The following is a 12,364-nucleotide window of genomic DNA, read 5'->3' as shown; positions in this document are numbered from 1 at the left end:
GGCCCAGAGTTCAGGCCCCATGACCGGACCCAAAAAAAAAAAAAAAAAAGAATGTCTTGTATGTGGCTTAGTGGTAGAGTGCTTGCCTAGCATGCATGAAGCTCTGGGTTCAATTCCTTAATACCACATAAACAGAAAAGGCCAGAAGTAGCACTGTGGCTCAAGTGGTAGAGCACTAGTCTTGAGCAGAGAGGCTCAGGGACAGTGCCCAAGCCCTGAGTTCAAGACCCAGGACTGGAAAAAAAGAAAAAAATGTCTTCCTTCCTTCTATATAATTCTAAATGTCACTATATCAGTATTTCATTAAGGTAAGTCTAGATTTTTAAACAGCCCTCCTCCTCTCATCACTCAGCCTTTCTGCACAATGTTAAAATAAACAGGAGTTAGGTAACATATAGGACTGTGCAATTTAGAAAGGACTTAGGTAACATGTAGGACTGTGCACTTAAAAGCTAAGAATATTACTTAAAAAATACCAAGAGGGGCTGGGAAGGTGGCTCAGGGGTAGAGCACTTGCCTTGCATGCTTGAGGCCCTGGGTTCAATTCCTCAGCACCACATAAGCAGAAAAAAAAAAGCTGGAAGTGGCGCTGTGGCTCAAGTGGTAGAGTGCTAGCCTTGAGCTGAAGAACTGAGGGACAGTGCCCAGGCCCAGAGTTCAGGCCCCACGACCGGATCCCCCGCCCCCCCAAAAAATACCAAGAGGTTATCTTGCCCATGTAATTGTAACTCCTCTGTACGGTAGTCTCACAATTAAAAAAAAAATACCAAGAGGGTGGCACCAGAGAGTCAAATCAAGGAGATGAATTTAAGAATCTCAGAGGTAAGGATAACACACAGGGAACCTGATACCCCACTAGAAAATTTTGAGGGAAAAGGTTCAAAAAAACAAAGCCAAAAATCTAAGAAACAAGAAGGCAGAAGCTAACCTATGATAGAATTAAGCATGGATGGTCAGTAATTAGACTGTAGGCTGAGAATGATATTATTTCCTTCTGAACAGAGAAAGTATTTGTTTCTGGTACTGCACCAGAACTGGCAAGGGAAAACACACGAAGCTCAGAAGTTACTGATAATGGATTTATATTCTAACCATCACTTGATTAAGTGACTAGTTCAAAGACACATATGGGTAAGATAAATGGCACAAAAGAATGCTAAAGTTATAAAATACTCATGAAATTTTAAGACAACAGTTGGTAAGCTACTAAACTACTGAGAAGATCAAACTAAAATATAAACACTGGATTAAATAAAAATGGTAATTCAACTATATTTCAATTATATGCAATAATCAAAATTTTCTTCATTTCAAAAATCTGATTTAGTAATAATCATATCAGTTTCTTTAAAAAAAAAACAATTGAATCTGTAGTTTTTAAGTCATTTTTCTAGGCTTACCTTGTTCCTCCACCATCAATTGTAAGAATTCTGATTCCTCTCCCTTTCACTGGATCCACATAACCAATTAAGGCCAAAATTTCTCTAACTGCAGCCTGAAGAGTTTCATCTTTAATTTGTCTCAGTCGTAATAAATACGGAATGATTCTTTCCTATATTGAGAAAAAAATATTATTCTTTTACTTTTGTCAAGTTAAGGAGAAAAAACATAACTGGGCCAGGCACTAGTGGCTCATGCCTATAATCCTAGCTACATAGGCTGAGATCTGAGGATGGCAGTTTAAAGCCAGCCCAGGTAAGAAATCCATAAACTCATCTCTAATTAGCCATCCCAAATGCCAGAAGTGTGGCTGTAGTTCAAGTGATTGATGCTAGTTTAGAGCAAAAAAGCTCAGGGACTGCGCCCCATACCCTGAGTTCTAGCCCTGGGACCAGCCCCCCCTCCTTCCCCCCCCCCCCCCCCCCGCAAAAAAAAAAGAAGAAAGAAACCGGAAAAAAAAAACTTAAGCTGGGTATGGTGGTACATAGATATCTGTAATCCGTTGGCTGAGGCAAGAGGATCATGAGTTCTAAACTAGCCTGTGCTAGAGACTCTATCTCAAAAATATTTAAAAAAAGACAATGACTACACTTATTTTTAACTAATTCAAGTTTAGATCATCACATAAGATCAACATGTCCATGTTCATTACCTTCTCAGCAATCTCAAGACAGATTCACTTCTGAAGTATTAATGTCAATAAGCATTTAAGATACATTTGTCCTGATAGGAATAAAAATTAACTTTAAAGACTTCCTTTATGTTCTCTGGTTAGCACTCTACCAACTGAGCCACACCTCCAGTTTTGTTTTGTTTTTTTTGGGGTCCGGTCGTGGGGCCTGAACTCTGGGCCTGGGCACTGTCTCTCAGCTCTTCAGCTCAAGGCTGAAGCACACACAGCACCACTTCCGGCTTTTTTCTTTTTACTTATGTGGTGCTGAGGAATGGAACCCAGGGCCTCATGCATGCAAGGCAAGCGCTCTACCACTGAGCCACCTTCCCAGCCCCACACCTCCAGTCTTTAAAGTACTCTTTTTAAAGAATGTTGAATGGTTAATAATTAGAGATAATTTGTTTAACACAGATTACAAAGTAACAACTGTGATAATAAAAGGTTAACATGAATTTTACTGCATATTGTGTCCAAATCAAAAAAGAACTGGGTTCAAGGAGAACAACACAGCTTTATTTTCTTTCTAGATTAGCATTTCTTTGCATTTTCTCTTAGCTGCAATAACATTTTTTTTTCTGGTCATGGGGCTTGAACTCTGGGCCTGAACACTGTCCCTCAGCTCTTCAGCTCAAGGTGAGTGCTCTATACTTGAGACACAGTGCCACTTTCCGGTTTTCTGGTGATTAATTGGAGATAAGAGTCTTACAGACTTTCTTGCCTGCGCTGGCTTTGAACTGAGATCCTCAGATCTCAGCCTCCAGAGTAGCTAGGATTACAGGCATAAGCCATCAGGGCCCAGCTAACAAATGTTTTTAATGTTTAAGAATGACCACAGGGGTAGAGCGGGGGAGTGTAGTTGTGGAGGTGAGAGGGAAGGGATGGTAGGGGGAAAACATAGGAGGAGGCAGCAATGCTTGATAAGAAATGTACTCATTACCTTGCTCATGTAACTATAATCCCTCTGGTACAGTATTTTCACAATAAAAAACTTATTTTTAAAAAATTACCACCTCTTAAATAGGTACTAATGTTCATGTTCCAGTGGCTCAGGTTTGTAATCCTAGTTACTCAGAGATTGAGATATGGAGAATCTAGTTCAAGATCAGCCTACAAAAAAAATATGTAAGACTCTCTTTAAAATAACCAGTTTTTTTTTTTTTTTTTTTAAAAAAAGCTTGGGCTGGGAATGTAGCTCAGTGGTAGAGTGCTTGCTTAGCATGCATGAAGCCCTGAGTTTGATTCCTCAGTACCACATAAATAGAAAAGGCTAGAAGTGGCGCTGTAGCTAGCCTTGAGCTGAAGAGCTCGGGGACAGCACTCGGGCCCAGAGTTCAAGCCCTACGGCTAGCCAAAAAAACTGTTTCTTAGCTTCCACAATTGTGAGAACTAATTTTCTGCTTTGTTATAGTAGCACAAATGAACTAAGACAGTTATTCTGTTTTACATCTCTACTTTCTGCATATCAGTAAAATGTGAATATAATGGATGAAAGTTCAGGGACATCTGCAAAGAGATTCTATAAAATGAAAGATAATTTCAAATTCCCAGACATGAATTATTAAAGTATATATATCATAATATATATTATATATGAAGTTGATTGTCAAAAAGTAGAATGTGGCTGGCACTGTTGACTCACGCCTGTAATTCTGGTTACTCAGGAGGCTGAGATCTGAGGACTGCAGTTCAAAGCCATCCTGGGCAAGAAAGGCTGTTAAAAGTCTAATCTCCAATTAAACACCTAAAATCCAGACAAGGTGCTGTGGCTCAAAGTGGTAGTGTACTAGCCTTGAGCAAAAAAGCTCAGGGATATCACCCAGACCCTGAGTTTAAGTCCTACAACTGAAAAAAAAAAAAAGTACAAGTCAACAACTTTTGGAATGGAAGGTTAAAAATAAGCACAAACAGAATTTCTAGTATTTTTTAAAATTTCTATTTTATAAATTTTCCAATTGCTCTTTAAGTATTACAGGTAAACTCAGATATAAAAACTAAAAAAAGTTATATTCTATAGCACTTCTATGTAAATTATCTAGTTTAGTTGGTCTAAATCGTATTTCCTATATTATATTTTAAAATACAGATACAAGAAAAATAAGTTACTTTAATGATTCACATTCAGTTATTAAGAAGATAATTAAAACTTTTAAGATTTTAAATATGCAAAGACCATGAAATAAGAAGCAGCCATGAGCTGTGCGCAGGTGGCTCATGCCTGTAATCCTAACTACTCAGGAGGCTGAAATCTGAGGATTGGGGTTCAAAGCCAGCCCGGGCAGGAAAGTCTGTGAGACTCTAATCTCCAATTAACCACCAAAAAAGCCACAAGTAGAGCTATAGATCAAATTTTAGAGGGCTAACTTTGAGCAAAAAAAAAAAGGTTAGCAACAGTGTACCCAGGACCTGAGTTCATGCTCCAGGACCTGCACCAAAAATGAACCAAAAAAAGGCATTTATATTGATCAAAATGCCTTGTACTTATAACCTGACTTCTGGAATTGAAACTCCTTTGTACAACTACCTAATTAAAAAAGATAAAGAAAAATTTGACATCTAAGCAATTCTGACAATAGGCCATTCTAATTAATTTACTGATAACCTTCTATGTTCAGGACTTGGGGCACAGCTCAAAGGTAGAGCTCCTGGCTAACAAGCATGTTACCTTTCAAATTCCAATGTGGTCCAAGGAAAAAAATTCCTGACCTAAATATCCAATTATAAAGTATAGATATTAGTAACAATAAAATAATTTACAGGGGCTGGGAAGGTGGCTCAGTGGTAGAGTGCTTGCCTTGCATGCCTGAGGCCCTGGGTTCGATTCCTCAACACCACATAAGCAAAAAGAAAAAAAAAAAGCCGGGAGTGGAGCTGTGGCTCAAGTGGTAGAGTGCTAGCCTTGAGCTGAAGAGCTGAGGGACAGCACCCAGGCCCAGAGTTCAGGCCCCACGACTGGACCAAAAATAAAAAATAATTTACAGGCTGAGAATGTGGCTTAGTGGCGGAGTGCTTGCCTAACATGCATGAGCCCTGGGTTCGACTCCTCAGTACTACATACACAGAAATGCCAGAAGTGGTGCTGTGGCTCAAATGGTAGAGTGCTAGCCTTGAGTAAAAGAAGCTCAGGGACAGTGCCCAGGCCCTGAATTTGTCAAGCCCAGGACTGGCATAAAACAAACAAACAAAAAAAAACAAATAAAATAATTTACATTACAAAATAAACCCATTAGCATAATATTCAGAACAGAAATGAATATATATATATCATAAAAAACTACTTTTTTAAAGGCCTCTCTCTTTCCGTTTAAAAAGGTGTACTCTCCCTCCCCCACAGTATAACCCCTGCTTTCACTATATTTGATGTCAGTATAACTTGAGGAGGAGATGGGGAAAAACCAGTTGTTTAAAGATACAGGTGGACCTGTTGCAACAATGAGAAGTACAAGTTGTCATGTCCAAAACGAGCTTTTCAACGTTGGGGGGGGTAAGGGGGGGAAGGAGAAAGATTGGGATTGGGGGGGAGGGGGGAGGCTGGGAAGGGATGTGAAGGGTAAACAAAAGGAGGAGGTTGCAATGCTTGGTAAGAAATGTACGCATTATCCTGCCCATGTAATTGTAACCCCTCTGTACAGTATCTTCACAAATAAAATAAAATAATAATAAAAAAAAAATAAAAAGGTGTACTGATGTTTAATTAATTCCAAGTCAAAAGCAGATTAAACAAGTAGGAATTACCTTGACAGCCACCCCTTTTCCTTCAGGAAATTCTAGAAGATGAAAAGTCAATTCTTCAACCCTCGTAATGCAGAGCTTTGGGTCTGTTGTTCTTCTTAAAGCCTGAACTAAGGCCCGAGTTCTATTATCAATACTCACTCTTGCAATAATCTATAAAGACATGTTAAATATATATAATTAAAACATGAAACTACTCTAAACAGATAACTTTTCTTAGGTGCCATTAGGAAATGAAAAATTTTAATTTGACAAAATTAATACAACTTACAACCACAGTGAATTAACAACTTGCCTTTTCTCGCTGAAGAGATAAACGCTTTTTATCCTCTGTAGTTTTGTCTTTGCTGATTGCCTGCTCTGTCTTAGTGGACTCTTCCTGATCCTCAGGCTGACTCTTTGAATCATACTTCAATTTGGGGACAAGTCCACCAATATAGCCACCTACTAAAGCCTGTACACCTTCAGTGGGGCGAGAAAGAAAGTTAGCAATACTCTGTTTAGTAGAAACTGGAACGAGTTCAGGCATCCCACTTGGACTTGCAGGCTTCTCTGCCGTGTCTATGGAAGACTGTGAGCCTGGCATATCTGTAGCAGATGTAGCAATTCCAGGATCTACAGAACTGGATTTCACTTCTTCAACCTTGTTACTTACAAGCTCAGGTTGGTCCTGGACATGTTTACTTTCCTTTATTTGAGACATTTTCCCTTCACGACTGAAGTATGCGTTAATGTGACTTGATAAAAAGACAAATGACTCTCCAACTTTTGTGGTTATACTACTTGTGTAATGATAAAGGCTCTGTTTCCCTGTGTCTTCGTCTTTATCTATAGTGTGGCTTTTCTCTTCTGCAGGACTCTTTTCTGATGATTTGTCACTATATTTTTTCAGAGATTTAATAACCTGTTTAACATTTTTCTGTTTGAACCAGCCACTATCTGATACTTTTCTTAATATTCGAGAATTTGGTTTAAATTGAGCTAAGCGTGAAATCATTTCATTTTGATAGCCAAAAACAGCCTTTGACACAGAGTTCAAAGTACTTTTAATACGGGACATACGAATGTTCACTTTTGTAAGTCCCTTGGGAGCAGAAGTGCTAAGTTTCAAAATTCCAATACGTAAAGCATGGTTGCTTGGAGAATACCAGGGCTTATCACAAAAAAAGGCTTCACTTCTTGTCCATTTACATCTTACTTTGCTGACATGAAAACCTCTATGTTGGTTGATATGGCTTGTCCTCTGGTAATGATTTGATGTGCACACAAAATGCAGTCGCTGGCTTCTCTGCTTTCCACAAAGACTTCTTGCATTACTAAGGAGGTAAATATATATATCTAAAGTGAAATTAATAGACATAACTTAAAATCACTTATTTTTATATGACATTCTCTCACTTCATTCATCAATGCTTCAGTAAAGAAACACCACAATTCATGGTCTTACCTGAAATTAAAAAAAAGAAGAATTAGAATTCAAGTTAAAAATCAAAATTAGACATAATATTAGCTGTATGACTAGTTGAACTACATTCAGCAAACTCCCAAAAATGAGAAAATAATATATTTCCAAGATGGCTGGTACAAAGTTTAACTGAAAATTATTAGCATGTTTGTGAAAATTAAACTACTTTAGGAAAGTTCCTGACAGGTTTTTTCCCAAGATATAATTTAATATGCAACTTAGATTTTATACTTTTTCATTACTAAGTTTTCTTACTAGATCATGCAATAGTCTACTCTCTATTTCATTCATTGAGAATCATTTACACAGTATTTAACTATGCTACCCACTGGAGGATGCTGAGGCCACAGACAGGATGTTAACAGTTTCTACTAGTCTGACATGTTCAAAGTTTATTCCTAGTCATAAGTGCTTATTAAATCAAAGAAATGTGACTAAAAGCATGTCTTAACAAATATTTTTTAAGAGTGATTTCTTCTATATCATTATACTGGAATAAAACTAGATATTAATAGCAGAAGAAAATACACAAACACCTGAAGATTGAACTACACACTTCTGAATTTTTTTAATTCCTAGAATCAAATGAAAATGAAAACTAGATAAATTTATGAGAACCTGTGGGACATAGCAGAGACAGAATTATATGAAAAGTTTATAGCTGTGAGTACCTACATTAAAAAAAATCAGATAATATCAAGGTGTGGGGACATATGCTTTTAGTATTGGACTTAGGAGACAGAGAGGAGGATCACAAGTTTGAGACAGCTGGGACTATCCAGTGAAATCGGGGGGGGGGGGGAGAGAATAAATAAATGAAATGAAAGGGAAGGTGGGAGAGAAGGAGGAAGGGACAGGGAGGGATAGGGAGGAAGACTGAAAGCAGCTAAAGATCTTTGTATGAATAACTTAATAAAATACCTAAAGTACTTAGAAAAACACGATCAAGCCAAACTCAAAATACTAGAGGCATACAAATGAAATGGAGACTAAAAGAATAATGCAAAAAAGACCAATGAAATAGGTCTTTGAAAAATCCCGGACAGGAGCCAGGGTGCCACCTTGGAGGAGTATTCGTTGCATCTGAGGAGCTGGCCCGTGAATGCCTGCCGCCATGGGAAGCCATGTGTCTAGAGAAGATTTTGAGTGGCTCTACACGGACCAGCCAGCCCCACACCGGCCAGCCCCACACGGACCGATGCAGAGAGATCCTGGCCAAGTATCCAGAGATAAAATCCTTGATGAGCCGGGCGCTGGTGGCTCACGCCTGTAATCCTCTGAGGATCGAGGTTCAAAGCCATCCCGGGCAGGAGAGACCGTGAGACTCCTATCTCCAATTAAACCACCAGAAAACCGGAAGTGGTGCTGTAGCTCAAGTGATAGAGCGCTCGCCTTGAGCTGAAGAGCTAAGGGACAGTGTCCAGGCCCAGAGTTCAAGCCCCACGGCCAACAAAAAAAAAAAAATCCTTGATGAAACCTGATCCCAACTTGATATGGATTATAATTATGATGGTCTCCACTCAGATGAGGAAAATCGCAGCTGAATATTATGACAGCCTTCCCTACTACAATTCCTAGGTGAAAGTCCTGTATGATTTTGTGGTGGATGATACCCTAAGTCCCTATTCAAGGATGAAGAGGCCTCCAAAAGGCTCTGGAATTAATATCCTCCCAGCAAAGAGGTTCTCTCCAAAGCTTAAAAAAATGAGCTGATAAAGTGAAGTTTTACATTATTAAGCTTAAAACTACTGACACTTAGAAGTGGCTCTGTCAAAATTTCAAACTCAGTGGTATGAAGAGGCGAGTTCTGGCTTGAAATAGCAGCTTGAATTTCATACTCTCTTTCCTTGTGTCCTGGAATTATCCCTGAGGGTATCCTCCCTGTCTCTGTCACCTTATAAGCTTATCATTTAAAAAAAGGAAAAACCTATTTCTACCTGGTTATTTTCACTCCATAGTTTTACTTAATCAAGACAGCTAATAAACTGAGTCATTAATTATAAAAAAGAAAAAAAAAGATCTCAGCCTCCCGAGTAGCTAGGATTACAGGCGTGAGCCACCGGCACCTGGCTGTACATCATCTTTATAGTAACAATAAAAAAGAAAAAAATGGGGTGGGGAAGGTGGCTCATTGGTAGAGTGCTTGCCTTGCATGCATGAGGCACTAGGTCCAATTCCTCAGCGCCACATAAGCAGAAAAAGCTCAAGTGGTAGAGTACTCGCCTTGAGCTGAAGAGCTGAGGGACAGCACTCAGGCTAAAAGTTCAGGCCCCAGGATAGACAAAAAAAATCATTTCCAGCAGGGTGCTGGTGGTTCACACCTGTAATCCTTGCTACTCAGGAGGCTGAGATCTGAGGATCACAGTTCAAAGCCAGCCCAGGCAGCAAAGTCTGTGAGATTCCTGTCTCCAATAAACTACCAGAAAGCCGAAGTGGTGCTATGACTCAAGTGGTAAAGTGTTAGCCTTGAGCTGAAGAGCTGAGGGACCGCACCCAGGCCCAGAGTTCAGGCTAAACAACGGACAAAAAATAAAAATAAAAAAGCCAGAAGCGGTGCTGTGGCTCAAGTGGTAGAGCCTAGCCTTGAACACAGAGAGGCTCAAGGACAGTGCCTAGGGGCTGGGAAGGTGGCTCAGTGGTAGAGCGCTTGCCTTGCATGCAGGAGGCCCTGTGTTCAATTCCTCAGCACCACATAAGCAAAAAGAAAAAAGCCGGAATTGGCGCTGTGGCTCAAGTGGTAGAGCGCAAGCCTTGAGCTGAAGAGCTGAGGGACAGCACTCAAGCCCAGAGTTCAGGCCCCACGACCGGACGAAAAAAAAAAAAGGGACAGTGCCCAGGCTGTGAGTTCAAGCTCCAGGACTGGCAAAATAAATATATAAATAAAAATAAAAAAACAAGAAAAAAATTAAAGCCTACATATACATTCCCACTAACTCAACAGTTTATTCATTGTTGTAAACTGAGAAGTGAGGCCAAAAAGAGAATGGACACAGTTTACTTGTTACTTTTCTGTTTTCTGAATTATTAATAATGATTGTTTTACTGGTGCATATACAAAAATAAAACATAAAAGCCACTTCAACAGTAGAGGAAAAACGAGTGGCAAGAGGTTATCAAGGAAAAGTCTAAAAATTAGGTTAGAAACTGGCTTTAGACACACACACACACACACACACACACACACACACGCACGCACGCACGCACGCGCGCACACACACACCCTACAACACCAGCTACTCCAGAGGCAACAACTGAGCATAGCAGCTCTAGCCTGTAACCCTAGCTGTTTGGGAGGCAGATATGTTAGATCATGGTTTTTCAAAGGCCAGGCCTGGCATAAAAGTTCCTGAGACTCCATCTAGACCGAAGGCTGGGGACAATAGTATATGTGCCTTTCATTCAAGAGAAAAAAGAGAGCACAAGTAGGACTGTGGTCTAGGCTGGCCAAAGCATAAAGAAAAACTCCGTTCTGAAACAGTCAACACAAAAAGGGGCTAACAGAGTGGCTCTAGTGCTAGAATGTGTGCTTGGTCTTGGAAGTGTAAGGGCCTGAGTACAAACCCCAATATTATTAGAAAAAATACAAAAAAGGCAAAAGAAGACAAAACAAAACATGGCTGAAGGGCTTAGCTCAAGTAGATGGCTCACCTAGCATTTATGAGGCCCTACATTTGATTCTCAGTACCCAAAACAAACAAAAAGGTTAAAAACTACAAATCTGGGTGGAAGGTATGGCTCTAATGATAAGTTTGAGGCCCCAGAGTTCAAACCCAATAACACACACACACACACACACAAGCTGGGTGCAAGTGGCTCACGCCTGTAATCCTAGTTACTCAGGAGGCTGAGAGCTGAGGATCATAGTTCAAAGCCAGCCTGGGCAAGAAAGTCCATGAGAATCTTATCTACAATTAAAAAAAAACACCAGGAAACGGGAGGTGGTGCTGTGGCTCAAATGGTAGAGCACCTGCCTTGAGCTGAAGAGCTCAGGGACTCCGACCAGGTCCAAAGTTCAAGCCCCCTGACCCAACAACAACAAAAAAACCTGCACAATTTTATATAACGTATTTATGGATAAAAAGCCCTGCTTCAAATGGAAGGAGGAAGGTTAAGTAAATGCACTCATTATATTCAATGTACAATATGTAAAAACTGAACTATGTAACTTAAGGGTAGGGATGTGAAGGGAGAAATGGGAGGAAATGATGGAAAGGGTGACACTGACCAAGATGTCTTATACTCCAGCTGATTTGTGAAATTGCAACTTCTCTGTACAAGTTATTAGTAATAAAAATACTTTAAAGAGATGTTGGAGGGGCTGGGAAGGTGGCTCAGTGGTAGAGCACTTGCCTTGCATGCTCAAGGCCCTGGGTTCGATTCCTCAGCACCACATAAGAAAAAAGCTGGAAGTGGCTCAAGTGGTAGAGTGCTAGCCTTAAGCTGAAGAGCTGAGGGACAGCACCCAGGCTCAGAGTTCAGGCCCCATGACTGGATCAAAAAAATAATAATAATAAAGAGATGTTGGACACTGGTGGCTCATGCCTGTAATCTTGGCTTACTCAGGAGGCTGAAATCTAAGGAACATGGTTAAAAACCAGCGTGGGCAGAAAGTCTGTGAAACTCTTATCTTCAATAAAACTACCAAAAAGCTGAAAATGGAGCTCAAATGGTAGTGTGCTACCTTCGAGCAGCTCAGAGATAGTCCCAGGCCCTAAGTTCAAGCCCTAGGATCAGCACACAACATGGTGTATGCACGAGCGCGCACGGGAGCACGCGCACGCGCGAGCGCGCACACACACACACACACGCACACGGAGAGGCCATGCTTCAAGCCAATAGATGTCAATCTATTGAACAGCAGGCTTGGATATGTAGTCTTTCTACCATAGTATTGCTGAGATCTTATGCAAATGAAAACTGGCCAGAGCTGATTAACTACAAGAAACTTTGGAAGAGCCATATAAAACCATCTGTAAGGGCACTTCCAAAGCCCAGGGCAATGGAACTCCCAGAATGAGCAATATCTACTGAATATTAACTCAGAAAGATTACAAAAC

At 40.2% G+C, this 12,364-nt stretch overlaps 1 protein-coding gene across 4 annotated transcripts in view; it reads right to left on the bottom strand.

Moving 5' to 3' along the window:
* Pnpla8 (patatin-like phospholipase domain containing 8) overlaps positions 1-12,364 on the bottom strand; it is a 41,868-nt gene that overhangs the window by 24,753 nt on the left and 4,751 nt on the right. The window contains exons 2-5 of one of the 4 annotated variants that reach the window (XM_013024033.1): positions 7,241-7,289; positions 6,138-7,158; positions 5,846-5,995; positions 1,401-1,552 (exon numbers count right to left, since the gene is read on the bottom strand). In XM_013024033.1, the coding sequence (XP_012879487.1) occupies positions 1,401-1,552; positions 5,846-5,995; positions 6,138-7,158; positions 7,241-7,245 (1,328 nt within the window). In that variant the 5' untranslated portion in view covers positions 7,246-7,289. Of the gene's footprint in view, positions 1-1,400; positions 1,553-5,845; positions 5,996-6,137; positions 7,290-12,364 lie in introns of all 4 variants that reach the window. The other 3 variants (XM_013024032.1, XM_013024035.1, XM_013024034.1) reach the window with 3 other exon arrangements.

The sequence above is a fragment of the Dipodomys ordii genome, unplaced genomic scaffold (assembly GCF_000151885.1).
Source record: "Dipodomys ordii isolate 6190 unplaced genomic scaffold, Dord_2.0 Scaffold72, whole genome shotgun sequence".
Lineage (NCBI taxonomy): Eukaryota > Metazoa > Chordata > Mammalia > Rodentia > Heteromyidae > Dipodomys > Dipodomys ordii.
This window is presented reverse-complemented; position numbering and strand designations above follow the sequence as displayed.